The sequence below is a fragment of the Lepisosteus oculatus genome, chromosome 28 (genome assembly GCF_040954835.1).
Source record: "Lepisosteus oculatus isolate fLepOcu1 chromosome 28, fLepOcu1.hap2, whole genome shotgun sequence".
NCBI classification, from domain to species: Eukaryota; Metazoa; Chordata; class Actinopteri; order Semionotiformes; family Lepisosteidae; genus Lepisosteus; species Lepisosteus oculatus.
The window spans coordinates 9488278-9516192 of NC_090723.1; the positions used below are offsets into that span (position 1 = coordinate 9488278).

The 27915-nt window shown below is 46.9% G+C and overlaps 3 protein-coding genes and 2 long non-coding RNA genes across 8 annotated transcripts in view; 2 read left to right on the forward strand and 3 right to left on the reverse strand.

Moving 5' to 3' along the window:
• Positions 1 to 724: 724 nt before the first annotated feature.
• On the reverse strand, positions 725 to 8164 carry snf8 (SNF8 subunit of ESCRT-II). Its single transcript, XM_069185549.1, has 8 exons — positions 7829 to 8164; positions 6351 to 6401; positions 6090 to 6228; positions 4759 to 4863; positions 4271 to 4343; positions 3086 to 3227; positions 1266 to 1340; positions 725 to 1135 (listed from the first exon to the last, which is right to left on the reverse strand). The coding sequence occupies exons 1-8, from the start codon at positions 7880 to 7882 to the stop codon at positions 998 to 1000; spliced, it is 777 nt and encodes a 258-aa protein (XP_069041650.1). The 5' UTR covers positions 7883 to 8164; the 3' UTR covers positions 725 to 997.
• Positions 8165 to 9262: 1098 nt separating this feature from the next.
• Positions 9263 to 11703, reverse strand: gip (gastric inhibitory polypeptide). Of its 3 annotated transcripts, XM_069185760.1 has the most exons (6): positions 11563 to 11703; positions 11389 to 11473; positions 11037 to 11152; positions 10097 to 10246; positions 9906 to 10013; positions 9263 to 9399 (listed from the first exon to the last, which is right to left on the reverse strand). In XM_069185760.1, the coding sequence occupies exons 3-6, from the start codon at positions 11105 to 11107 to the stop codon at positions 9390 to 9392; spliced, it is 339 nt and encodes a 112-aa protein (XP_069041861.1). In that variant the 5' UTR covers positions 11108 to 11152; positions 11389 to 11473; positions 11563 to 11703; the 3' UTR covers positions 9263 to 9389. The 3 variants fall into 3 exon arrangements, with proteins under 3 accessions (XP_069041861.1, XP_069041862.1, XP_069041860.1); XM_069185761.1 differs by lacking the exon at positions 11389 to 11473 and having other exon boundaries at positions 11037 to 11114; XM_069185759.1 differs by lacking the exon at positions 11389 to 11473.
• A 4953-nt stretch (positions 11704 to 16656) lies between these two features.
• On the reverse strand, positions 16657 to 17314 carry LOC107079302 (uncharacterized). The gene is made up of 2 exons (XR_001480250.2): positions 17202 to 17314; positions 16657 to 17100 (listed from the first exon to the last, which is right to left on the reverse strand). It is a non-coding gene; the product is annotated as an uncharacterized lncRNA (long non-coding RNA).
• Positions 17123 to 20005, forward strand: LOC107079301 (uncharacterized). The gene is made up of 2 exons (XR_001480249.2): positions 17123 to 17235; positions 18545 to 20005. It is a non-coding gene; the product is annotated as an uncharacterized lncRNA (long non-coding RNA).
• A 4881-nt stretch (positions 20006 to 24886) lies between these two features.
• igf2bp1 (insulin-like growth factor 2 mRNA binding protein 1) overlaps positions 24887 to 27915 on the forward strand; it is a 54511-nt gene continuing 51482 nt past the window's right edge. For both annotated transcript variants that reach the window (XM_015362358.2, XM_006638360.3), the window contains exons 1-2: positions 24887 to 25633; positions 27062 to 27122. In XM_015362358.2, coding sequence (XP_015217844.1) covers positions 25459 to 25633; positions 27062 to 27122 — 236 coding nt within the window. In that variant the 5' untranslated portion in view covers positions 24887 to 25458. The remainder of the gene's footprint in view (positions 25634 to 27061; positions 27123 to 27915) is intronic.

The following is a 27915-nucleotide window of genomic DNA, read 5'->3' on the forward strand; positions in this document are numbered from 1 at the left end:
ATACTGGCTGATAAATAAATCGGAACAGAAGCCCACAGGGTTCCCCACCCGTCCCGGCAGGATTATGTCTCCCAGGAGGATGCAGCTCTCGCCCACAGATCACCAAACGGCTTGATCAGCACAAGGTTGTCATCAGTCACCAGATCCAGTCGAGCGTTTACGGGAAATTCTGGAAAGCAACCCCCAAGAGATCACATCTCCCACCTCCGTCAGCCAGGTGGGAGCGGATTGACTTCCTGGTGGAAGAATGCAGCCGTGCCCACCTGCAGAACTCTGCACAGTGGCGCAGGGCACGGGGGAGCGCCAGAGCAGCGCTGGTGCAGGTCCCAATTCTGCCCGAGAAGTACAGGGGCCACAGTAGCACTCACTGGCATTTCTCAATCGCATGGGTATACGTGCGTTTTGCAAACATGGCAGACACGGTTTTGCAAACCCAAACGCAGTGATAAAATGGGAACAGGTAAAGGTTTAATTCCATGCCGAGAGGAAATGAAAAGAGACACGTGTCGGCTTTGGAGGCTTCTTCTTCACACCTGAATCAGTCACCTTTTTTATTGTATTGATGTTTCTACTTTGTTGCCCTATGTTGTGTTATTTGGTTTGTTCTCCATTAAAAAAAGGCAAAAAAAAAACCTTACCTGTTCCTTTGCAGCCTACACATGCTGACACAGCTACAAGCTGTACTTATAAGATACCAATAAACAACATGTTAAAAACAGAGGAATTATTCCATGATTACAAGTTTATTTACAATGTCTGAGGTTCAGGTTGACAAGGTTGCCCGTCTTCTCACACATTACAAGGACATCTGCACTGTGCTAAACACACTGCAATAAAGTGCATCCCTGCGATTGATGAGACAACTCCACCTTCTACAGTAGCTCTTTATCCCGCGGCCACAAGTGACTCTGCCCAGGCGTCTGCGTGACCGACTGTCCATCTGTCCACCCCCCCCCCACGTGAGCAGAGCCCCACCTCTTCCTGCTCCTCCCCCGCCTCACGGCACCATCTGATTGGCCTCTTCGGGGGTGACATCACAAGACCGCAGCTCCGAGAAGAGGGCGGGCAGCCAGTACTGAGGCTCCCCCTTGGCCTGGGAGTCCAGCCACGCCAGCCCCTCCTTCAGCAGGTGGTCCTGGACACAGCCAGAGGTCAGAGGTCACAGAAAGGGGGGGGAGACAGGTTTGGTCACGCTCAGCTTAACACACAAGATGCAACAGAGGAAGAGACGCGAATACAGACACACGAGGGGCAGGCACACTCACCAGTACGTGGCAGGCTCGCTCCTTCTGCCAGTTCAGGCTGTCCGTAACCTCGCTCACCGTCACGTAGCCCTTCTTCTGCGGACAGAGAGCACACACAGACACCAGCCGGGTCAGGCAGCAGCCCAGGGCACCAGGCACCCCTCCCAGGGTGCGAGGAGCTGTTCCCGAAGCCTCTGCGCCACACGCAGGGGTGCTCCCCCGTTTGGCGGGAGCGGACAGCGGCTACCCGGATCCCAGGCTGCCCACTCACGCGGGCACGGGCGGCGGAGAGCCGGGGACTTGACAATACCCGCCGAGCTCTGCCCCTCCCCCCCCAGGGCAGGCGGTAGCAAGAACGCCTCCGGCCTCAACGGCCCGGCTGGCTCCGACTCGCATTCGCCCGTGCTGATGGCGTAGAAAGACGCGCTGAACGAAAGAAACCGAGGGACGACGGAGTCCCTGGGGCTTTGTGGGGTGCCTGGCTTCAAGGACTCTTTGGATTTTTATTTCAAACTGTAAAACGTTGCACAGAAGAGTGCAACAAGGGCGATAACAGTGATATTAACAGTATAGCAACAAGCAACAAGCAACAAGCAACAAGCAACAAGCAACAAGCAACAAGCAACAAGCAACAAGCAACAAGCAACAAGCAACAAGCAACAAGCAACAAGCAACAAGCAAATTCCACTGTACAAAGTACAACAAGACATTCCATTCCAAAGGTATACTCCATATATTCCATCATTCCAGTGACATAACAGTGATATTCCATTTGGCTCAGATTCACAATACAGTGAAAGGGGGCTCACCATGTCGTCATTAAAGCCTCATTTTCTGTTTATTTGGTAACAATAGGCCCACCAGATGTCTTTCCATATACCACCCCCCTTACTAGCTCAGCAAGTCCCCATCCTACCAGGTACAGGGAACCTCCCTTTAAATGCTCAGCTCACTGCTCCCGACAAGGATCCCGTAGTTGAACATATCCATCCAGTTTCTAACTGCTTCATCTAGCTAGGGTGGCGGAGGAGCCCCAGCCTGTCCCAGCAAGGGTACAGCCTGGGCGGGACACCAGTCCATCACAGGGCACACACACACGCGCACGCACGCGCACACACCAGGACCCGCTGTCCCTGAAGGCAATTAACCCATCAGCATGTCTTTGGTCTGTGGGAGGAAACCCACATCAACAATGAGGAGAACACGCAAACTCCACACAGACAGCACCACAGGTCCAGAACTGAACCCAGGGCCCCAGAGCTGTGAGGTGGCAATGCTCGCTACTGCACCAATATGCAGCCCAGCAGAACATGAATAATTCAAACGTTCACACACTCACTCATTCTGGTTTTCCATTCCCAAACGGCACCAAAGGAAAACATAGTTGTGAATGCAAACTGCCTCTAGCAAGCAAGTTTAATCTCTGAGTAAAAAGCTGTTTTTAATCATTTTCCATACCACTTGTCTGACAAAATCCTGCTGGCGATACATTTTGCCGATGTCAAAAGTTGGATATTTAATGGGTTCACTGTTAAATACTGAAATTCAAGCAACAGCAGCCTTGATGGAAAGAAATTAAGTTTGTGAAGCTTTTGTGCGATAGCTGCTGTTCACAGACATGAAAAAAATGCTTGACGGTTTGTTAAATGTTATCTTCAGTGATGATGTTAAACGAACGGCGCTGAGCTGTGGATTCATCTACTACGTTCAACACCTCAGAAATACAAGTTTCAGAATAACTTCTGTCCATCAAGCTCAAGAGTCTATACAGTGCACGCGAAACCAGGAGATCCTGCTGCCTTCAGAAACCAGACTCGGAGGGTCCGGTTCTGGTGCTCTACCTCTGCCAGTTGCAGCACCACGGTGTGATCCATGTTGAGCTCAGCCGGGACCGACTGGACCAGGTACGTCCCGCCCACCGGAATCATCCCAAACCCGTTTCCCAGCACCTTCAGCTTCTTGATAGCCCGGACCAGGTCGTCCCTGGGCAGAGAGAGGAGGCAGAGGGGCCTGTGAGCAGCCTGCAGCCCAGTGGCCAAAGACATTTCACCAGCGGCGGCCCCACCTTCAATCTAGGGAATGCTTTGGCTAATCAACTATAAAAGACCTTAAGACACTTAAGAAATTTGTACATGTTCAATCAAACAATTGGGATAACTGTTTCACTGCCAGCTTAGGAAGGGACATAACCAAGAATACAACAGGCCCTGCAGGAACTGGTCTCACACCCCTGATATAGAATAGGTCAAAAATTGACTAAAATTGTTTTGTAATTGTTTTATCAAAAGCAACTTACATGTGTTACATTAGCTTTTCAAAAAATACAAAAAGCAATTCACACCACTATTCCACCACCTGAAGGGTATTTGGCGAGCTGCTACGTGCTTCTGTCTCTGTTTCATAATGCCTTTTTGTTATACCTTCGTCATTTTCGGGTAACTAAATGATGGGTTTCTCAAAAGACAGTGACGAGGGGTAGAGGAAAAAACTCCCATCTGTTCACCTTCAAGCTACTCTCCACCACAGGCCGATATCACAGGTCCACTGTCTCCACACCCCTCAGAGAGGAGAGGCCACAGGTGTCGCTGGGAGCAAAGAGCCTATCCCACAGCTGACAAGGTCACAGGATCTAGTGACCTGACAGTCTCAAACCCATGATCAACAGGCGAGTGCCTTTACCAGCTGAGCCTATATCACCAGACCATACGAGAGGGTCCCCCTCTCAGTGCGGAATCTACCATTCTTTAAGAGTTTCAAAATGCCTGCCTTACTCTTCCCATCATGCCATTCTTTACATTCAAATATTTTTTACCCCTCTTCCCAAACAGTGAGGGGCCCTCACAGTGTGAAATGGCCCTGGCCTCCTCTGAGCTCTCGGAGGGCCTGTAAGTCACACTCCAAGTGTCAGACGAAGGGCTAAGAGACTGAAGGAACTCCAGCAGGTCCTGCTGCCAGCATGCTGCCCTCTCATTCCCAGCATCCTCTCCTCCCTCTGACCCCCCCCCGCTGGGTGTGGCCATACTCACTGACTGACGTCCTGGGCAAACTTGCCCCTCCCCTTCAGCACCTTCTGGTGGAGCTCATCCAAGGTGATCAGTCCTGACAAGCAGACAGACAGCCAGAGCTCTTGAGCCACCTTCATTACAGCATTATCATCATTACATTTCAAGACCAAGTCCATTATATTTCATGTTTTTGCTGGCACAGATATTTCCAACTGCGTCAGGCCAGCATGCTGCCGTTATTATTTTCTTCACAAAAGTACAAAGTCCTCGCCTCGTCGACAATATAATGAAATGAAATATAGGTGCAACTTCACACAGTGCGTTGTTGTGAATTATTTGAACCTTTATGGTCCAGGCTAGTTACCCATTTATAAGATTATTATTCTGGTGCTCTGCCAGGTTTTAATCTAATAGTGCTTTAACTGCCTTCCTGTTCATGCCTTCAGCTGGGAAGGGAGGTGTGCATCATGAGCAGTGAATCGCCCTTCCCCCCACCAGCCAGTACTCACCCCCGTTCCTGTGCTTCAGTGCCAGGCACACCTCGATGATCTGCACCCCCAGTTCGTAGTAGAAGTCCCCCACGCCCAGCATCTCCGACCAGAAGCCCTTCCCAGCTGCACAGGGGAACAGAAACGCCATACTTCAGACACGCTGAATGGATTCTGTTAGCCAGTACACAGAAACACACAATTAGCAAACCCCAAACATAAATTCAGTAGCTTGTTTAGATCCTCATAAAGACTAGATATGCAGAGGATTGAGCCAGAGAGATCACGGGCTGGGGGGGGGGTACAGATGGGAGGGCAGGAGGAGTATAAGCAGAACGGGGAGTCCCAGGTGCGAGACTTCTAAACACAGGTGATCAGCAGAGCAAGATCACGATCTAACCTTCCTCCCGAGTTTTTTTTTATAACTTGGTTATAATTCCATGAAGTATATTCACAATTGCGTGAAGGGGCAAAAAGATTAAACAAGCTGTGAAGAGGGGTCCCTTTGCAAAGGGTGGGCAATGAGCTTTAATAGTGTGTTTGACATGACAAGATCAGAACTAGCTGCTCTCGTCTGCTTTGCTCTGTCATGCACCCCGCCCACATTTTCAGTGTTTGTTTTGTCCAGTAGTGCCCTTTTCAACTCTCCTTTGGCCAAATCCGTTTCCTAATTTTCCCCAGTTAAAATCACCCAAACTAGTTCCAGCACAAGGCCTGTACAGCTTCTGTCTAAACATCACCGCCACAGTTTACCGGAAAGCTCATCTAGGAGCCCATCCAACACGCAATTCAGCCCTGCGCTTGCCCGCTGAAACACGGGCAGAAGGTGGCCCATTTATTCCCACCAGGTGGCGAATGAGACACCCAGCTGTGCCCGTTCAGGCAGAACAGAGAAGCACGCCATGTAACTTAATCACAACTAGGTTACTAGGTTAACCACAAGCCTGGTTAACAGCGTCTAAAAGTTTGAAATTCCAAGGGCGCCAAATGAGCTTCCAGCACTGGGATTGGGGCGGAGCGGTGGCTCTGTGGCTCAGGATCTGCGCCTGTTGTTGCCGGTTCAAATCCCGCAGCCGGCAGAGGAATCCTACTCCGTTGGACCCCTGAGCAAGGCCCTTAACCCCAACTGCTCCAGGGGCGCCCTACAATGGCAGACCCTGCGCTCTGACCCCAAGCTCCTCTCCCTGTCTGTGTGTCTCATGGAGAGCAAGCTGGGGTCTGTGAAAAGACAAATTCCTAGTGCAAGAAATTGTATAGGGCCAATAAAGTGATGTTATGTTATGTGCCGATGATGTGGTAGCGGATGGGAATGAACACAGGAGACATGGGGCAGAGGGAGGGGCTGCAGTTACAGGCCAGTGGGTCCACGGCGATGGTGGCACACATCTCCTGGAACTGCAGGCGGAACTGGGCACTCTTGCGGATCTCCTGCTTGTGCTTGCTGGCAAACTCCTCCAGGTGGGTCTTGAAGGTCTCCAGCTGCTTCGACATCTGGAATTCAACGCATTAAAAAAACAAAAAACAAGAGCAAAGTAACTTACTGATGCACTCACGGGTCTGCGCTCCCCCTAAACTACTGGGGGGAAAAAAATCAATTCCATATTAGTGCTCACCTGGGCGATCTGATCTTCGGCCAGGACATTGCCTCGTTCCTTATACTTCGCCTGCAGCCGTGAAGAAAACAGAGCGTGGTCACTCATTTTAGAAGTTAAACACCTGCCCTTTCCACAGGATTCCAGTGCCGACTTGCACTGCTATTTCCATAATTATTTGGTTTCCAAAGCACTCAGGTGACAAGCTTAAGAAGGCTCAATAAGTCCATTTATTTTGCTGCAGTTAAACAGTCTACTTTCAAAGAGCGTTTATTGCGCCAGCTTTATGATCTGCATGTAGGTACAGTGGGGAAATAAATGGAATCTTAATGTTTTATCAACAATTAGTCTTAATGCATCACAGCGGGTTTAAAAGGAGAAGAACTTTTTAACAACGCTCTTGTTTCAGCTTAACGGGTAGATGCTACATATGTTCTATCAGTCGGTTGTGGCGAGCGCCATTTTCTACACGGTGGAATTCTGGGGCTCTGGGATTAGAGCAGGGGATGCTGACAGGCTGGACAAGCTCATCAGGAGAGCAAGCTCCGTCATTGGGTCTGACCTGGACCCCCTGGAGGTAGTGGCTGAGAGGAGAATGGTGTCCAAACTAGAGGCCATCATGGACAACGTCTCCCATCCCCTCTATGACAGGCTTGTAGAAATGAAGAGCACGTTCAGCAATAGACTGATTCATCCACAGTGCAACAGGGAGCGCTACAGGAGGTCATTCTTGCCTTCTGCCTTTAGACTGTACAACACATCCACCTTGCGCCTGGGCAGAGGCAACATTGACAGTGACCTGTTTCTGGACTGAACAATAAACTGATACATCTGTTCTTTTTCCTTTCCCATTTTGTGCAATATATGCCCGGGACCTGTGCAATACATTTATATTTATAGTCATATTGTGCAACACGACTTTTTTGTGCGCTGTTCTGTTCTGGTTTGTTCTTTGCGTGTCCTGGACTGTGAGTAACTCTTCTTAGCGCACTTCTCACTGTACTGATTGCATTGTACGTATTGTATTATTATTATTATTGTATCATTCGTTACACTGTGTCTGTGTTAAGATGCTGTTGCACTGGAATTTCCCTCACGGGATCAATAAAGTATCTATCTAAATAATAACGTATTTGTATTTAAAGCTCGCGTTTTATTTTGATATTCTGTGCGCTGCGGAAATAAAAACTCAGAATTCCCCCGAGCAAAGAATCTTGAGAGGACACGGCAAGATCCCGGTGTACGAACGTAAAATGGGCGCTTGTACTTCTGCTGCTTCAGAGGAATAAGTCGGCTCGAGAATTCGACGGGTGCCGATTATTCGACTGCCCTGCCGGTGATCGCAGCACCGCCGTGCATCCGCTGTTACAAGCGGACTCTGTGCAACGTGCGCCTCGCAATCGACCACCACTACTTTTTTTTTAATTTAGTGAAAAAGACACGACTCCGCAAGTGCAGCACAGATTTGGAGGAAAAAAAGGTTCAAACCGCTTCCGTACCTCCGCAAGCTTCTTTTTGGCAATTGCCCCCGCGCCCACCGCTCTTCTGTGCATTTCTGTTGGCGCAACAAACTTTTCCTTCCACAAAGCGAAGAGACTTTGGCTCCTGTTTTGCAAACCGACACTTCAGGGTCTAGAAACTGCAGCTCTGTGGGGGCGCCAGTTACCTCATTCCTGCTCCATGGGCTAATGTCCAATGGTTATCTCCTTTCTTTTTCGCATTGCACATAAATATTATATATGTAAAATTATTGGTTTTCAAGAAATCATCCGCCGAACAGGCTTACAACAGTAACAACATTTCCTGGTTTACCTACGTGAGACTGAGAGGAAGTATATTATGACTACTTCCGCCTGCGACGCCGGAAAGAGGGCTGCTGAAAATATCCTGGATGAGTTTTGCAAGCACGCCCCCTGTTGGCTGTGTGCTTTTAAAGTGCTCTCATGCTCCGAGCATATACGCTTTTATTGCCTTTATTACCAATATATACTGTATCTGAAAAGATCTATCATCAAAATCTAAAAGTCTGTCGTTGTAATTTGTCCCGTTTTTTTCTTTCGCTCAAATTAAAGTGAACGGGGTTCATGTTGTTTTGTATGAGACACTGTACTTTAGCAGTGGATTCTAAAAGGCTGGACAAGCTCATCAGGAGAGCAAGCTCTGTCATTGGGTCTGACCTGGACCCCCTGGAGGTAGTGGCTGAGAGGAGAACGGTGTCCAAACTAGAGGCCATCATGGACAACGTCTCCCATCCCCTCTATGACAGGCTCGTAGAAATGAAGAGCACGTTCAGCAATAGACTGATCCATCCACGGTGCGACAGGGAGCGCTACAGGAGGTCATTCTTGCCTTCTGCCATAAGACTGTACAACACATCCACCTTGCGTCTGGGCAGAGGCAACATTGACAGTGACCTGTTTCTGGACTGAACACATCTACACATCTACTGCTACATCGGTTTTTGTGCAATACATTTATATTTATATTTATATCTATATTTATATTCATATGTGCAATACGATGTTTCTGCGTACTGTACTGTTCTGGTTTGTTCTTTGTGTGTCCTGGACTGTAACTCTTTTAGTGCACCCCTCACTGTACTGATTGTATTGTATTATTATTATTATTGTATCATTCGATACACTGTGGGTGTGTTGTCTGTGTTAAGCTGCTTTTGCACTGCAATTTCCCTCACGGGGTCAATAAAGTATCTATCTACACAACCGTCGGATCACAGCTGCCCACCGACATCATTTGTTGTTTTTATTTGTAGTGCAAAAGCTTACTTCAGAACTACAGTATTTATGCATGTAGTAGGTCGTTTCTGTAGCAGTTTTTATGTTGTAAAACACTGCAGGCACGTTCGGCCATTTTAAAACAAGTACGAAATCTGTTCATAATCACGACACGTGTTTATTTCATTGGAGGTTTTTATTTGCGTCGCGGGGATGGATTTACACGAGAGTTAACAGACAGGTCTGAAACCGAAGGCGGTTCACGCCGCCAGATCCTCTCCGGGGTGACTCCGCCAGTCTCCGCCCGGCGCCCGTCGGTGTGACGTCACTGGGTCCTGGAACGGACAGGGAGACACCCACTCAGAATCAAGGAGGGATGAGCCCTGTCACCAGAGAGCAGTCTCTTTGAGGCATCCTCCCTCTGTTTGGACACCAGAAGCTTATGGATCCAAGGATCACATCTAGACGTTTATTGAAGAATCCCAGGAAATTCACTTCGACATTCTGGGCGGTTTGTTCCAGACCCCTACAACCCTTTGTGTAATGAACTGCCTTATGTTCTAAGTCTGAAATACTACCCCCCCCCCCCCCCACTCACCCCAGTTTTCTCTTTTGTCCTTAGAACATACGTTTTCCCTTTGTTTATTTTTGTGAAACTCCAGAGCATAGGTAACTGCCACTCAGACATCTGTTGGACATCATAGCATGTTACACGTATGTGGAACTGATGTGCCCTCCCTAGTGTAGCTGAAGCTCTGGTGTGTTGGAGCCCAGCTTGCCTCCTCTGGATGTTAGATGACCTGGGCGCAGCTCTCCTGAGTCCGGCCTGGATGCAGCTCACCTGTCTTTGCTGGCCGTCCTGAGAGCTGACTCAATGAGCTCCTGCCTCACCAGGTCACTGAGCAGCTGCAGCGCCTCGGAGCCCCCCGCTGAGCGCTCGCCTCTGCGGCTGGGAGAGCAGACCGGGGATCAGCACCTGACCGCGGGCGGAGGAGCGGAGGAGCGGAGGAGCGGAGGAGCCCGGACACTCACTCGCTTTTCTTCTCCCGCCTGGTCAGCAGGAAGTTGACAAAGTTCTTCTGCACCATGGAGTCCACGATCTTGCTGATGTCGCTGGCGAGGGTGGACTCGGCGTAGCGTTTCCCGAAAACCCGCCTCTGCTCCCCCGGTTCCTGTTCCAGCCTGGCACACGCACACACATGCATACACACGCACACACATGCACGCAGACATGTACACACACACACATGCATGCACAGACGCACAGATGCACACACACACAGACACACAGACGTACATGCATACACATGCAAGCACAAACACATGCACACAGACACAAACGCGCACACACAGACACACAAATGCAGACACACATGCACATGCAGACGCAAGCACACAGATATGTGCACACACCGGACACATGCATACACATACACACACATACAAGGGCATGGCCATAACATCACCCATCACACATTCCCAGGACAGAATGCACACAATACATGAGACAAACAACATCACAAGCGTCCTACACAGCAAACACACAACGAGTGCATAGAGGAGTCCTCTACAAGCACAACCAAAATGTGCCAGTAGAGCAGTGAAAGACAGGAAAGAATCTCTATGCGTGTGGGCTGCAGTTCAGTCTAAACTAGAGGAGCCAATCTATCTGCTTCTCCCAGCTCTTCAGGTGCTGGTGCTCCCTGTTCACACACCCTCCAGTACCAGGACTGGGGACTCCCATCTAAACATTTAATGTCTGCATAAGTAACGAGCAATTGCACTAAATTGATCCTAAATCTTTGCATAGTAGAAATTACAGCAGAAAAGAAAATAAAAAAGCCCACAAAAAATGACATCCCTCAACCCAGCTAATATCTGTCCATCTTGTGATAGTAATTTCCCCAGGGTTTGGCTCCAGAACTCCCTGCTCAAGTGAGAGAGGCTCTGCAGCCCCCCAGCCAGTTCTCACCTGCTCTCCTGCTGCGCCAGCACCATTCCCACCACACACAGCAGGAGGAAGCTCATTCCCACCTTCATCATGTTCTGTCTGTGAGCGTGTACAGAGAGGACTCAGAGTTAACACACCTGTACAGAGAGGACTCAGAGTAAACACACCTGTACAGAGAGCACTGGAGTTAACACACCTGTACAGAGAGCACTGGAGTTAACACACCTGTACAGACAGGACTCAGAGTTAACACACCTGTACAGAGAGCACTGGAGTTAACAGACCTGTACAGACAGGACTCAGAGTTAACACACCTGTACAGAGAGCACTGGAGTTAACACACCTTTAAAGACAGGACTCAGAGTTAACACACCTGTATAGAGAGCACTGGAGTTAACACACCTGTACAAACAGGACTCAGAGTTACACCTGTACAGAGAGCGCTGGAGTTAACACACCTGTAGAGACAGGACTCAGAGTTAACACACCTGTACAGAGAGCTCTGGAGTTAACACACCTGTACGAAGAGGACTCAGAGTTAACACACCTGTACGGAGAGCTCTGTGTGTCTGACCTCCTGGCTGGTCTGGGCTGGGTCGATCCCTGGTGTGTCCGTCTGAAAGTGGAGCAGCACAGCTCCCCAATTTATAGAGACACGGTGCATGGCTCAGCCCCCGTTATCACAGCAGGAAACCTAGCAGGAGAAAAACACTTTAGTTCTGCTCCATTAGGAACATTAATGGGCTTAGAAATAAGGACACGGGTTTCAATAACAGTCCTGTTTGTCTTTTAACAGGCGGCTGGATTTAAATCGTTGTAGTTCAAGTACGTAGCTCCGCCAGCGTGCATCGGCTGCAAAGGAACAAGTTATAGGTTTATTTCCTGCTGAAAAGAGAAGAAACACAACGTTTCGGCTGTGGAGCCTTCTTTAAATCTTCTTTAGACCACATGCGTCATATTTTCCTGCGTCTTAGTAAATAGGTCTGCCCGACTCTCCATATTCCAGTACCGCGTTTTGAAGCATGGACTTTCAGGAGTAAGGACTGCTAAGCATATCTAGGAGGTATAAAATGACTCGTGAGAAATATAGTCTGTAGATGGTAACTGAACTGCAGGTTGTCATTAAGGAGAGGGGCCCAGACGAGACCCCCTCAAGCACACACATCCCGTTTCTCCCTGCTCTGCAATTGGTTTTTTTAGATGCTGATCTCTGAGTGACACGACAAGGGAATCAACTTCTTTTGGTCCCGAGTTTTTCTCCTGACCGTGTGCCCGGTGCGTGTTGCGTGTTGCGTGTTTACACGAGTCCCACCGGGGCGGGAGAGGGTGTGAGCGCGGAAGTGCAGCGGCGAAGCGTCTCAGCCTCCGCCGGAATATAATTACGGGATAATTATAATGACTGGAATATAACTCAAAGATGAAATGATACGGGTATTTCCGGTTGGAAATGATACGGGGGCGTATTTCTTCTCAGCCGAGGGCTCGTCAAGCACGGCTGACTCATAATTTGCGGTTTCTGGTCCTTCGTGTTTCCAGTCCATTACCCTGAGTGTTGCTACACGGGGTAAAGGCTCCAATCTCGAGTTCACACCTCACCTGCCGCGCACCTTGAAAAACACCCGCCGGCTTTCCTCTTGCTGGGAATGTTTTGTTTTTATTTAAACAAACAAACAAAAAACTCTTTATCTTTTGTTCTCCTGTAGGGCGTGCTCGACGAAGGTTTGATTGGCAAACGACGAGTACTTTATTTTTATTTTTATCGTTCTCTACAAAGTTGTTTTAAAATTGATCTGTCCAATTTAAAGGAATCTGTAACGATCAGCAAATAAAGCTTGTGGAAGTTCAGTAAAACTTACAGTATGTATTGTGTGTGTCTGGGCTTGATTTGAAGTAGTAATCTGCGCTCTTTACATTAAATTTCTGGATCGCCTTTTTCTCGGTCCCCTATTAAAAAATGTTTTTATCACCTTTTCGTGACTTTTATCTGCTTAACTCTCGATATTCTTTCATTTTCGTTTACGTGTGATATATAACAACTCATATATTCACCATCTATATTCAGCCGACCAGTTTTCAAAGATATTCTTGTCTGGTTTTAAAACTGAGCGGTTCCGAGCTCCACTCAACTTCACCGTATCGCCGCGCTGCGGGAAGAACTTTAACCGGTGAAACCCAATCGACTTGATCTCACAAATCGCCTCCTGTCCGCGCTAAGTCTCTGCACAAGTCCCTGTAAGTAAAGAGCGTAATTTGCATTCATCTCATCTCCGACTCGGAGCCAGAAAGAAGAGGCCATCAGAATCTGAATCGAACAAAACAATTCGACTTTCAAGAACCCAAATTCTCTTTCGGCGTCGAACTGAACAGCTCACATCAGGGGGATCGTTTCTGTGTGCTGGACCGAAACGAAAAACTTGTGTTGACCCTGCGCGATCACAGATTAGGTCCAATCCAAATTATTTTCAGATGCTCCTACCCAGAGACGTATATCACATAAATGTCGTCCACCTGTATATAATGCGAGTTAGCGTTGTACTAAAATTCGGTTCGGAACAGGCAACGCGAATGGATGATGTGATAATATTTTATCGCTGTTCATTCTCGACACGCCACCTGAAGTTGCAAGCACACATCGCCTGATCAACGGGGCATTCTGGCACTGGAGAGACTTTATTTCTCACCGAATCGCTGTGTTTGGAGTTCATTCCGAATGCCCATTTTTTGTGTGATTGAAAGAAAACCAAGACATTTTTAAAACATGTCACAGAAAAACAAAACCATACGAAATAACGCGAAAATAAAATTATAAGCAGCACGTAAATATTAAACACATTCAGCCAGTTGCATCTGTGTATCGTTATATTCTGGAAGTAGAACTTTTTTAACACCTTCGTATTTTCTTCAACGGTAAGAGCGCGGGAGACTATGAAACCGTTTCCTCTGGTTCGGTTTCGTTGTGTCCACTGGTGCCGGGAGCTTTGAAGACGCGGTGACTTGGGTGAGATTAAACTCCCGGTTTTCAGAGATACTCTGCTAATTAAGTTTCTTTACCCTAAATTACTCACGGGAGTTACAAAATTAAGACTGTAGGGTGTAGCTAGGGTGGACTATGACTGCACTTTTTAAAGTTCTTCTGAATCTGAAGAGCGCTTGAAATACTCCGCTCTGATTTCATCAAATGTTTCGTGTTTTTAAATCAAATTCGATTGAGGTCCTGTTCCTGTGGAGAGGTGGGGGGTTGCATTAGGCAACGTTGGGGAGCTGAAAACAACAAATAAAGTTTTTAAAAAAATATTGGAACCGACTGAAGATTTAGATCTCCTGTTTGTTAATCGTCGCTTTTTAATCTCGGTGAGTGAGTCGTCGTCCACTTCATTAAACGGCATTTTCACGAAAACAAATTTGAAACAGGACACATGGGTGACTGTGGATGTGTTAAGTCTCACTGTGGTTGTAACAAATAATATTTTATTTATTAATTAACGAAATCAATTAAGCATGAATTCATGATGCGCGTACGTCTGTAGATTTTAGCTGAGACCTACCAGAAACACGCAACCAATAGAGTCAGGATCTTCTCATGAAAGGTTTTGACCGGGATTAAAAAGTTTATTTTCTTATCACCATCAGGGGCGATTTACAATCTTTGTCAACTTTTGCCTTACGTCTTTTACAAAGTACAAGGGAAACTATTCTAAAGCAAGCCCGAGAGCATTATTGAGTAATCGCTGTGTTTTAAGCGCCTGGACTCGGAGGATTAAACACGTCTGCTTGACCGGGACTGAGCAATCACGGGAGGTCTCGGTCCCGGTCCGACCAGACCCTCCTGTCCGCTGGGTTTTGCTGGTTTTAAACTTTGTTTTGGGTTTTGTTTGCGCGTGGTTTTCTCAGACACCCTGATTTCAAACGTATTGTTTCCAACGACTCCAGCTTGCGGGGTCCTAAGACTGTTTCGTGAAGAGTCTCCTGGGTGCTTTCCGTCCGAACAGTTCTCCACACCTAATCGTTTTATCACGAGGAGCCGCGGGTGGGCGTGACACTGGACCAGACACATTTGAACAAATTGTTGTTGTTTTTTCTTCTAACGCATCAGGAATGCGGCGTGTTCTAAGTATCAAATATTGGCTCCACGTTGATACTGATGACAGTGTAATGCAATGTCAGATTATAATTTCGTCTGCCGAGGGGTGCAGGTGAGTCCTCAGCCGATCCGGGGCTGGACGAATCCGGCGTCTGTGAGGCTGATTTTGCCGGTCTGTCTGTCAGTCTGGCGGAAGAGGAGGAGTTGGAGGGGGCTGTAGGCACAGATGAGACGCCGAAACAGGCGAAGGCGGAGGAGGAGGAGGAGGTACTAGGGTGCCGAGACTGTGAGCGAGGAGTGAATTACACGAGAAGGATGAGTAAAGACAAGACGACCCGCGCTGTTCTGGGAGAGAGAAAGGTTTTAAGCAAAGTATCTCGTGTGCGTGGTCTCCACAACCTGGCCTATCGTTGGTTGACCGGAAGGCGGCGAGGTCAGGGGGACAGACGCCCGCTGGCTGCACCGCCCGATCCCTCCACGCGGCGGCAGCACTCGCAAGCGATTGGTTACCGATTGGTTGTCTCCCTCGGTGAAACCTTCTGAGAAGTTCCATTCATAGATCTTCCACGAGGTACTTAAAGTGATTCGGTTTTCGAGAAGTCACCCCGCGTCCCAAACTACCCATTACGGTTAATGGCTAACCCTAACCTGTGCAGTAATACGATTTTCACTGCGTCCCCGGCATTTCAGTATCCAACATATAAGTTCCTCGTTCTGCATCTTCTGTGCTTTTGTTCGCTTAAATCGTCGTCTGCCAACTGTGAATTTACCAGGCTTTACAAACCCTGCACCGTGGTATTTGACAGAGCTTCTCCAATCTTACTGTCAGACTTAAGCATCACTTGGTTTTCGCAGTTGCTGGCTGGCTGTGTAGGGGACCGACCCCCTTCCGTGCACATAAACTGTGGATTTGCCCGTGTCCGTAAGGAAAATAACTTTTAAAAACTCGACAACAGATATGGTCTCGGAGCAATCTTTTTAACTCACCTTTTTGTTGCATTTTCATTTTTTTTCTGCTTTTGTGTTCTCATTTGTTGTCCTGTATAGCGCCTGCAGATGCGAGGCTTGAAATAGCGCTTTCTAAATATTTATTTTTAATTAAAATTTAAATTCACGGCTACATGGGGGAATTGGAAAATCAAGTTCATTTATTGTTTGTAGGGTATTATTAGTATACCCTCTTTTATCATTAAAACGATTTTTTTTTCTTGACGGGTTTTAAACCCATTCTGTTTTTATCTCCGATTTCTTATGTCGTGCACGAGATATGTACATTTCAGTGGAATGCGTGCGCGCGCGCCATACTTCAGGGTGGGTGTTGTGCGCTTGCGCGCGTTCACGGCGGTTTTCAGGAGCAGAATGTGTTGCTGTTTGTTGGGGGGGGGGGGGGCAGGAACTGCATACCATTAAAAAAAAACTTTTATGTGCAATTGTTTTTTAATCGATTTAAATTCTAATATCAACACCCAGCACGTTTTAAGCTTACATAGTGCCCCGTGTCGAGTTCAGAAAGCTTGTTTTTGTCTTGCTCGTAAAAAAAAAAAAGACTCCGCTACAAAATGGTGTCACTTCATTCATCTATAAGAAAAATGAAGGCAATTACATTTTTATTTTATTTTTTTAAATCTTTTGAGAAATTTGATTTAAGGTTTTGAACAGTTGGGCAACAAGACGTCGAGGCACGTGTGTGTGTGTCGAGAATCTAGAAACTTAAGGGAAAAGACCAGCAGGAACATGTAGTTAAGGTTGGTCTGAAAGTCTGACTCCTGTCCGCCTCGGCCGGTGGCTATCCGGACCAGTCCGCTGTCCAGCCGGTGTGTCCGGAGTGAGGAGACCCGCACTGGTCCCGAACCCCCCGGCCAGCGCGCACCCCGGATCGCGAGCCCCGGGCCTACGGGTTCCGGACACCACTCGGCCCTGCAGCATTCCCGGACACCAGTAACATGCTTTCAGGAGCATCCTGCTTCCGTGTTGTGCTTTTCTGATAACTGGCCGCTTGTAGCCCTGCAATGTGAGAAAAAATACTCTATTTGTGCGTGCAACCACATGTAGGAATTGCGTTTTAATTCACGTCTTTTGATTTTATTTTTTAGGCTTTGGTTAACCTGTGTTGTCAAATCGACCGCTGTGGCTGATCAGGTGACGTAATCTTCTTTTTGTCGTCCACATAAGTATCTGCATTCGCAGAAATGATGTACATTTTACTCTGAAGTCCCCTGTTTCTACAAGATGCAGACAAATCTAAGATTTTGTGATTTAGAAAGCAAATGGACACATTGATGTGTTAAATGCATTTTCATTTGTCGTTCGTTTCAGCATTATACAATGAAACTCCCACAATTAAAATCATACAATAGATGTATCTTTTTAAAAAATATATATTGACTTATTAGATTGTATTAAACTATTATAGTACGGAAACAAAATGTTTAAACCCAAATAAAATAAGAAAGTTGCAGGATAAAATCTAAAACAGAAGATTTTTTGTTAAAATCTCACAAAGAAGAGAAGGGATTTTTAGGAATGCTGTTACAGGAATGTGCTGGAAGTCTCAGCATTAATGCAGCTGTCTTAAACATGAAGTATGGAGGGAGAAATAACTCATTTTTAAGACAGTGTTTACATCGTAATTAAAGTTTCTAAACAAAACTAAATTTTATTGAGGCATCTTAAAAAAAAACGAGTGAGATGAACAGTTCTTAAACATGATTTGTTAAGATCATAGATACATGTTACATTTCACACCATATTGGTGGGGAAAAAAAAGGTACTTACCTGCAATCATGTGTGTAGATATTGTGGTGTACGTTTTGTAAAACATGATGGTGGAATTCAGTTCACAAAGGGAAAAACATGCAAAAGCAGGGTCTTAATTGCAAATGAGTGGGAGATGTTCAGATGGAAAAACTGAGCACCTGTGCCTACATTCATTTCTTGAAAAGAGTAAACAGTTATAAAATGAAGTGGATCCAACTAGTCAATACATCCAGAGTGCCTGCAAAGTCAAGATGCCTCATGTTCACGAGAGACGCTTTATATAAGATCATTCTCTCCCATGATACACCAACTTGTTCACCCACACACACGCACACACTCAACACGCCTCCCCGTGCCTGTCGCCTCACTCTTCCTCTGCCTCTCAGTAGCTCACGCTCGGAAAAATAAGATCTCCGGTTCCGGTTCTGCAGACTTGGGGAGGATGTTTGAAGGGTTGGCGAAGAGCAGGATATCGTTAGAATTCATGTTTTATAAATCCCCTCACGACCTCGGAACTTTTGACCAGCGTTGGCGTGTCGAAAACGTCCTGTGTAAGATTGTAAACCGTGATAGATGGATATTCCTAATTATTTTCCTAATTCTTAAGGTAGGGTTCTAGGAATCAAGATCTAAACTCTGGATTTTGTGTTTCTGTCAATAAAGATTGATTGAACCCTCTCTGTCTCAGCAGCTCACCCATCCCCGGACGCAGGAGCAGAGGAAGCAGTCTGCAGACACACTTGTCGCCCGAGCCGATCAAGTGATGTTTCTCCTTACTGTCGGGAGGGGAACCTCATAACGAAAGCTTTTTCCGGGTGTGAGACTATGTAAATCGGTTCTGATGATTTCCCAAGCAGCTCTAAAAGCCACAAACCAATTTTAGTTCCATACTTGTGGCTTCAATATAGCACGTGCATCGGTTTACAGAACGACACCTTCTTGCAGGACCTGACAGCATTGGCGTTTTAAATTTTGCATTCGGGATTAATTAATCTGGATTAAGAGCAGCCTTTAACTGGGAAGATTATTTAATGTTCCTGTTGAGGCAGCAGTCAGGAGCTCACACACTGCTAATCTGGTTTGAAGGCTTGTCACTTAAATGGCTGGGCACTTTGGCATCTTTGAACTGCTTTGAAAAACACAAAGGATCACGCTGTAAAAGTCTGGCAAACTGCCTTGCAAACAAACACACACAAATAAACAAAACATGACTGTTGAGAAATATATGGCAGACTGCTTACTATGTGCAGTTATGTACTCAGACAGAGAGATGAGATAAGAGACGTCTGAACAAAATCAAAAGCTCTTTAAATCTGAAGCTCATGCTCCTTCATAGAACATTGATTGATGTAAAACGTCCTGACAAAAACTGTTTGCTTGTAGGCAACCTGGATATTTCTTTTTCAGGTTAGGTGCAATTCAGAGGTCTTAAAGAGCTACTTAAAAGTCAGCTGTGTCCCTTGTTTGTTTCTACTGGTGACAGTGTCTTATTATTTCATACATGGTTGTATGATTAATGAGAGGTTTTGTGAAGGGGGAATGGATAATGAATTAAATCTGCAAGGACCACATCTTTTCTAAAGATGATCCTACACAAGTAACATGTTAGTAATTATAAGTTAAATCCCTTTTGTGCTGTGGTGTAATTCTGTCTATCACATCCACTGAACTGTTATTCTGCAAGAAAATATATATTTTTCAGTCAGAAATTAAATGCACTGTCTGTTCAACATTAAAAATTAACCAGAAAATAGGTCTCTTTCAGACGTTTTTTTTTTCTGCGTGACCTTCAAGAATTTAAGATCAGACTTTACCAATAGTCAAGTGTTACCTTGAGAAATGAAAGAAACAGCTTTCTCCTGCAGTCAGTCTGCAGACACCTTACAAATGTGAAATTGTTTTCGTTCAGATAAGAATTTGAGAATCTATGTCAATTTCTCCTCAGGTGTGCCATATCTTCAAGACAGCTCCTTTTCATTTTGTTTAACGGTAACAGTGAAGATTTTTAAATGTGATTCTCGCAGCTGAAGACCTGAAGTACTGTACATAATACATTTATGCAAATACAAATATTTGGTTTAATCTTCATTTACATGTATTAGATGAAGTACAGTCCACTGTCCTTAAAAAATAAAAGGAAGTGCCGAAGGTTTTTACTCATTTTAAAAACATCATGAAGCAAAGGAGCAGGAAGTTCCATCAGCATGTTCTACTGCAAACTATTGAACATGCACAGACCTGGGGGTGTGTTTTGGTTGTGCTGGGGCAAATTGAATGCACATGTCAAGTGCTGCTTTGTCCAGTGGTTTTAATGGTAGTTTTGTGAGATCACATGTTTTGAAAATTGCCCATCAGCTAACCATGTTTATGGTTGTTGTTTTTTTTTGCAGACCAATACAATGTCTATAGTGATGGTGCTCTTCAGGCGACACTCAGCATGCCATCTGATTTCAGAGCTTTTATCCTTTTAGGTCCTTGCACTGAAGGGGGTAACCGGATTAAACCCAGGTTGTATGTGAAAAAAAACACCCTCTTCTGCTTCCCTGCCTGCGTGGCTTTCCGACCAAACAGACTGGGATCAGCTTCAGAAAATGTATCGGAAAAGAAACATTGCAGTCCGTCTCGTGGTTGCAATATCGCTGAAGGAGAGTGGACTGCAGGGAGCAGAGTGCCGACCGAATTCTCTTCTTTCTTTTTCATGCAATAATCCTGGGTCCGTTTGCTGTGAAACTTGGCCCGTGCAGAACTGGTTCTGAATTTCAGCCCAGGGCAGCTGCAGTGTGTCCCCCCAGCCCTCCACTGTCCCCCCCCCCCCCCCCCCAGTTTAGGGTTCAGCACAGCGAAGACCACAGCACGTATAAGAAAGCTCAATTACCGATGCCGTGCTGCTTCTATCTTTCAAATACACCTCCATGTTAAAGACCTCCATGTGAAGCAGCCTTCTAACTTCATCCAGTCCCTGTTCACCAAAACACGTTACCATGGTGCCTAGAGCCTGGTGCACGCTAGGATGTTTTGTTCAAACATGAACACAGTTTGTCTCTGCAATCTCCCGCATGATGGGAGAGGGAGTAAGCATAATAAGCTCATTACTTCACACCATACTTTGGTTTTTATTTTTGAAAAGCCACGCCTTACTTCATACGACCTGCAGAGTGAGTGTGTGTGTGTGTGAAACAGAGGAAACGACCATCCTACATCTTAATGACAATAATTAGTCAGAACTAATTGTGTGTTTTAAACTTTCCCTAATTGTAGATTATGTCCCTTTGCACAGCCAGAGTGGATGAATGAGTGTGCAGAGGGGGCATCAGATACCACTGGCTTGGATGAATGGGTGTTGTTAAGGTCTAGTGATGTAATTCATGTACATTTGCACAGTGCTGGTCTACCTTTGCGAAGGAATGTGTGCAGAGATGAACATGAGTCACGGACACCTGTCTTCATCCTCGACGAACAGATTCCAGGTGTATGACGCTGCATGAGGACGGTGTGCTCTGTTGGAAACGTGCTGCTCATCCTGTCTGGGAGCAGGGCAGGTCTGAGATCTTTTCCTGGACTTGGAGATCTTCCAGGGCTGAGGGCCGGGCGGTCAAGACGCTCCGGCTGTGTGTCCAAGCCCTTCCCTGTTCCAGCAGGGCCCTCTCCTCCACCGCGCTGAGCTCGCCTGTTCTGAACGGGATTAGACTTTTTCAGCTTCTCCCCAGTAGTAAGACGCACCTGAGGGACAATAAAATGTGCACACAGATCAACTGATACAGTCTGGGAGAGGCTTGGAAAGGCCCCGAGCAGAAATCAATTATTTATTTGTGCGGTTTTTGTCAAAGGGTGACTTTTAGCACTTTCCACCAGCCCTCCCACCCTCCTAAACCAGTAGCTCTGTTTGCTTTTATAATTAAAAAAATGCGTGAAAGACAGCTTTGGTTAGCATGCTGTTTTTTTGAAAGGCCCGTGAGGCTGTGTGGTCAGCCAGGTAGCGTCCGTCCTGCGCGGACACTCTCCTCTCCGGCAGGGAACAGGAAGGGCCGACTGGAGCCAGCGAGTGACCTGGGGACGAGAGTCCAGCTCTGGCTGGGCTCTTCCAGACAGAGGCCTCTGGCCCCTGCCAGTCTCCCAGCCCGGGCCGCCAACAGGGCTGACGCAGCGGGTCTCTGTCCAGGTGGGCGCTGGTGTTATTCGGCTACTCTCCCACTGGGTCACCTTCATCTTTGACAAATGGGCACTGCATTTCTTTTTAAGCCTCTGTCTCCCTGCTTCACGGGAAGCCCTGAGGTTAATAATAATAATAACAACATCAATTTATTAACCCTCTGCAATTTCTTGCATTAGGAATTTGTCTTTTCACATACCCCAGCTTGCTCTCCCTGAGACATACAGACAGGGAGAGAGAAGTTTGGGGTCAGAGCACAGGGTCAGCAATTATACAGCACCTGGAGCAGTTGGGGTTCAGGGCCTTGCTCAGGGGCCCAACAGAGTTGGAGTCCTCTGGGGGCCACGGGATTTGAACTGGTAACCTTCCAGCCACAGGCACAGATCCTGAGCCACAGAGCCACCTCTCGGCTGAGGGTTCAAGCCAGGGCAGGTGAAACCAGCATCAGTAAGAACGGCCTCATAGCGACAGAGGGGCTGTCTCCTGTCCAGGCTGCAGGAAGAGGGGTACCTGACAGCGCCCACTCTTCCATTCCTTCAGCAGGAAAAATGACGCGGATACAATGAGCACAAAACCGGTAAAGCTTTTCGCTGCAGGGGGGAGATCGTGTATTTCAATTACACTACTTGTGTAGAACAGATCTTTTTCTGATTTGTTCTCATTTATAATGTAATGCAATTAGAAACAGAATATAAAAGACTGCAATATCGTTTGAGATGTTATTGGAAATATTTTTTTTCATGGCATAGATTTTTGCTTTGGCTAAGATGTGTTGATTTCAAACTGTAATTGATTTGCAAAAAATAAAAAGCCACTAAACAAAGTATTACCATTTACATTCCCCCCCAAAGAAAGAAGTTTGGATTTGTGTGTATGTGCCAGTCTCGTTTATTCGCGCAGCTTAACTGCCCCTTAGTGTTTTAGGAAAACACAAGCATTTTAATCAAAAACTGTAAAATGCCCGCAGATAATTATTTTTAGATTATTTTATATCTCGGCTTGATTACAGCTCATAGGTTTAATTGACTGTCAAAAGAAGGCTGGACAACTACTGCAGAATAACTTTAATTTGATCTTTATTTAACCATATGAGCCAATCGAGAACAAATTCGCTTTTGCAACAATGACCCGGAGATTTATTTATAGAGCACGGCGTTTACCGCCGCTATCTGAGCGAACTGTCTTGCTCAAAGTCACAGCAACAGCGGTCCACGTGGGATATGAACCCGCAACCCTCTAGTCCGGAGTCCAGAGGCTGGGGCCCCTATCTGTGACCCAGTAAATTTAATTCAATAAGAGAAAACTCGCTGCGATCTTGCATCATGCAGCTGTCGCAGCCAGCTGAATCTGCCCACAACGCGTGTTACAAGTAACGAACAAGTACCCGTCTGGAATACAGAACTGTTGCAAGAAAAAAAAAAGACAACTCGGACGCGATACGTGTAACTCGATTTCCTCCGTGTGCGTGGAACGCCCCACGCCCCACCTCCACCTCGACCGAATTCACTTGAGCATTCCCGTTTCCCCTGACGTTGATTTTAGGGGGGTGGTCAGACTTTGTGTATATTTATTAAAGATCTCAGTCAGTAAGTGCATTGTGTGCGGGTTTTCGCGTGCTAAAAAGCAGCATGAGGGATCGATTTCAAAGGTTACAAAGAACTAACTTGTGAAAGACGATTTTGTATTTCGACTGGTCACAGTTTCACTACATTTAGGGTGGCCCATGAATTGCGTTTATTTTTCTGTGGGGATAACGCGTTACTCGAAGAACGGTGTTCTCTTTTACACCATATAGGTCTGGTAAATGTTTATTTAAAGGGGGTTGGGAGAAGAGATCCCAACGAAACGTGTTTGTTACAGAGCGCTACAGCCTTTCCGCTCCCGGCGGCAGCTACTGCGCTTGGAGGCCTAGTGCCTGGCAGCACCATTTTGAAACAAGAAACAGAAACCAGGGAGAGAGAGTCGTGCTGCTTGCCGTCCTGTCGTGGTTACACGATACACGCGGGCCTGCAACAGCTCAGTGGATGAGGAGGGCGGCGGCACGGGGGAGGGGGGGCGATTCGGCGCTGTGTTCGCGCGTGCTGCGGGGTGCGGGCGCCGCTTTCCGACTCGCGCTCTGCCCGTCTCCGGGTCTCCAGCCCCGCGTGTAGCCGACACTGGGGGGAGTGGGAGCGGCCCGCCCGCGCAGCGCGCCCCGACCCCCCTCCTCTTCTAGAACGCTTCTAGAATTCGTTTTGCGCCGCGCCTGCCCGGGACGGGCTCGCCAAGGCTCTGTGCCAACGAAATGGCCACCCTCTCGGCTTGGCGTTTCGCAAAACCACCGCCCTTCTCGACGTTGTCTGCTGGGGAACCTCCCGGGCGGCCCGCCTTTATGGTCTATACCGCTCAGGCAGGGACACCAGGCTGACGGGATCACGGGGTCACAATTTACCCCCCAACCGCCTCGCTCGCCGACCTCCCCCCTGTAGATACAATAACCCCAGCGGCAGGGGGCTCGAGCTGGGTGTGCGTGTCCAAGCGACCGAGAGGGCGATTAAATGATTCATTCTAGCGCTGATGAGCGCCCATCGCCATCGCTGGTGCCCCAAAGCGGGTGTGTCGAGCTGACCCGCGATGGCGCGGGGGGGTGTGCACACAGACACCCACTCGCCCGCCGGCGCGACCCCGCGCTCCCCCCTCCCCGTGCTCGCGCCCGCCTCCACAGACGGACACACACCGTGACATGCGCGCGCCCTCGGCAACATCAGCGCAGAGCACGAAGGCCCGGGCTGTCTCGCGCACCCATCCGCGAGGGGCCGGCCCTCGCTCTCGTTACTCCGAGACCACGTGGTTTCCTCTTTGCAAACACACACACACACAAGAAGAAAAAAAAATTGAGGCAATTTTTTTTTTTCAGGTCGGGTTTTAGAGGCGGTGCCACAGCTAGGCAGAAGGATCTGTGACGGTGCGGGGGTATAACTCGAGGTTTAGGGGCAGAGAGAGAGAGAGGAGCAATTTTTCCCCCCTGATCGCGCCATCGCACTGTTACTATCGCTGCTGCCGCCGACAGCACCATCGCCGCCTGTGCAACAATCTTCTCCCCAGTCCAGTTCGCCGAGAGTGCGTGCGATTCACTTGGAGATCCGCGGCGCCGCAGTCTCGACGTCTCCGCTTTCGCTCGGCGAATCCGAATTCGGCAGCTCCCGGTCGCGGCGACCCCACTTCGCCCACAACTTTTTTTTTCTCTCCCACCCATTCACCCCGATTTCTTTTTAATTTTAATTTCGAGGCGCCGTTTTATTTTCTCCTTCGTTCCGAGTAGCCACTCTCCCTCTTCGTCCTTCCGTTTTGTTTTGTTTTTTGGTTCCAATTTTAATTTCGGGTCCTTGGTTTTTTTTGTGGGTTTTTTTTTTTAAAAAAACTATTTCTTTTTTTTTTCTCCTGGGGGACCGGTAACAGTTGTGTTTTTCACCACCATGAACAAGCTGTATATTGGAAATCTGAGTGAAAACGTGACTTCGGAGGACTTGGTGAAAGTCTTTGAGGACTGCAAGATCCCTTTCTCTGGGCAGTTTCTATTGAAAACTGGCTACGCGTTTGTGGACTGTCCAGATGACCACTGGGCGATGAAGGCGATCGAAACGTTCTCTGGTAAGCTCTTTAAAAGTAACGAGCCCTTTCTTTAACCAGAGCGGTGTATTTAAACAATTTACAACGAAGTGTGAGTTTTTTTTTTTGGAGGGGATGTGGATTAAAAAAAAAACGCGTACTCCGTGAATTTCTCTCACTCCAATTTCGGAATCCACTGAGTTTGTTTGCAGAGGAGAGGGGTGTCGGGGGGAGGGGGATTATCTGATTGAAAACCAACAGATTTCGGTCATTCCGTTTAATTCCGTGTGGGAGGTGTTTTAAAACCTGGCCGAAAGATAACTTTTAAACGGGGTGAGTCGAATCGGCAGCAGAGTTTAAAAATGGTCTGTGGCAAACTGGTGCCTTACAAGGTATGTGTCCCAGTGAAACAGGTTGCTATTGATATCTTTTATTATTTAAGGCAGGCATGCCTGGACCTCTTATTTTTAATTTAAAAAAAAACGTTAATTGGGAATCCAGTCCCCGAGAGAACTCCCGAGGGGTGGCATTGCTCTGGTCTGTATATAAGGGTTTAGCTATACGAACACGATCCCCTCCCCCTTTTGTCATGATAGGCCATTATAGATAAGAGGAATTGAATTTGTTTGTACAAAAATAGCCAGTGATTAGGTCAAACATGCCTTATGGATTTAAAGAAGCGAGAGGTGATTCTCGAATAACCGGAGAGAAGGGACCGTTGTACGGTCACAGGCGATAGGCGAATCGTCCGCGAGTTTTTCGGTCCTTCCTTTTTTAAAGAATCAATTTTCCTGATTTTGTACATTACCCCCTATAGCATGTGATGTTCCCTATAGCGCGAAGGTCGCCATGCTGCTTGCGCTTCAGCTATAGTCGCGCTACGAGAACACGGCGGGCGACTGTTTTCCTTCGTCATAGTTAAACGGCTCCACGCCGAGAGAACCGGGGAAACTTGTGACCCCGCAGAAAAGCGGGGTGAAAAAAAGTTAGCAACACCCCAACAAGACAAAAGCTGTAAAAGTTCCCCTAGTCGTGCCGCTGCCCAGTAATTTCTATAACGAAGACCATTACAGCTTGGGGCACGACTACAGAGAGGAAAGGCGCCGTGCAGATGTTTAGGTGTGTTGATATGTCACCTTCCGTGCCTGTAACAATTTTTTTCCCTTACATCGAGTACCCAGTGTATGAAGTTGTACCCTTTTTATTTTTTAAAAAAAAACGTATCTTTGAACTACCACGTCAGGGTTGCGGAACTGGGACCCATTCGGATCTTTCCTCAATTAAAAAAAAAACAAACAACAACTTTCTAACTGCAGCAGCTAGGAAACTCTTTCCATTTTGTGAAAGCCAGCCGTGACGAGACAAGAACGAAAATGCGTTAACATCCCCACAAACAAAAAAAAATCAAACTGCTCGGACGGTACACAGAAGGGGGACGTTAATGCAAACACGACTGTATTTGTTTTTCAGGTAAAGTGGAGTTGCACGGAAAGCGCATGGAAGTCGAACATTCTGTGCCCAAGAAGCAAAGGTACTTCGGGTATTCGAATTATTTGGGGGTGTCGAGTTTTCTTGAGCTCCGGGTGGCCTGGAATGAGTTTTGTGTGGTTGCATTCAGTGGTGTGCAATGAAGAAGGGATCCGATCTCGTAGGGTGACGAATTCCCTCCTCACTGTTAGTTCTCGAATTGGGCCTGTTTTCAAGTCCAACTCCCTCTCCACGCCAAACTTTAATTTAGGCTGGAAAGACTAGTCGTAATTTACCCTCCCTCCCCCCTCCCCATAAAAAAATGACGGATTGCTTTCGATTCGAATCAGAAATACATTTTCACTAAAAGAACACCCTGAAAGTCAATTGCACGAAATTTAGTGTTTGCTAAAATTTCAATTCATTCTCTCGCCATCTTGAAATTCATGCACGTAAAAAGAGGAGAAAATGTCTTTTTTTTTGAGAATCTGGGACTGCTTGCTAGTGAACAGCTCTGATCAGAATGTCTTGGTTGTAGTTGCAGGTTTTGAGTTTAAGGCCTACTGGTCATGAAGGTTAGTGAGGCGGTGTTGTGCTTTTAGTTGTTTTTTTTTTAATTTACCTGGGCTTCGAGAAACCTGGTGTGTTTGCGAACGAAGATTATGCATCTGTAAAATTGGTTACTAAATTATTTCACGCAAATTTGCTAAAGTTTTTTTACATTGAAATGTTTCGCTTTTTTTAAAAAAAAGTATGCATTTGTTTGTTAGGAAATAATTGGCGAGGTTTTATTAATATTAAATACAACTTAACTTCATCACCTAGATACTTGGGGCTGGAAAACGGTAATAAATGTT

Coding starts and splice junctions, on each gene's coding strand:
- snf8 (XM_069185549.1), bottom strand. CDS start 7,882: ATGCACAGAAGAGCGGTGGGCGCGGGGGCAATTGCCAAAAAGAAGCTT. Junction 4,864..6,089: donor CGCCGTGGACCCACTGGCCT/GTAACTGCAGCC, acceptor TCCCCTGTGCAG/CTGGGAAGGGCTTCTGGTCG. Junction 1,136..1,265: donor AGCGAGCCTGCCACGTACTG/GTGAGTGTGCCT, acceptor GGCTGTGTCCAG/GACCACCTGCTGAAGGAGGG.
- gip (XM_069185761.1), bottom strand. CDS start 11,107: ATGATGAAGGTGGGAATGAGCTTCCTCCTGCTGTGTGTGGTGGGAATG. Junction 10,247..11,036: donor CTGGCGCAGCAGGAGAGCAG/GTGAGAACTGGC, acceptor TGCGTGTGCCAG/GCTGGAACAGGAACCGGGGG. Junction 10,014..10,096: donor AGGCGGGAGAAGAAAAGCGA/GTGAGTGTCCGG, acceptor CTGCTCTCCCAG/CCGCAGAGGCGAGCGCTCAG.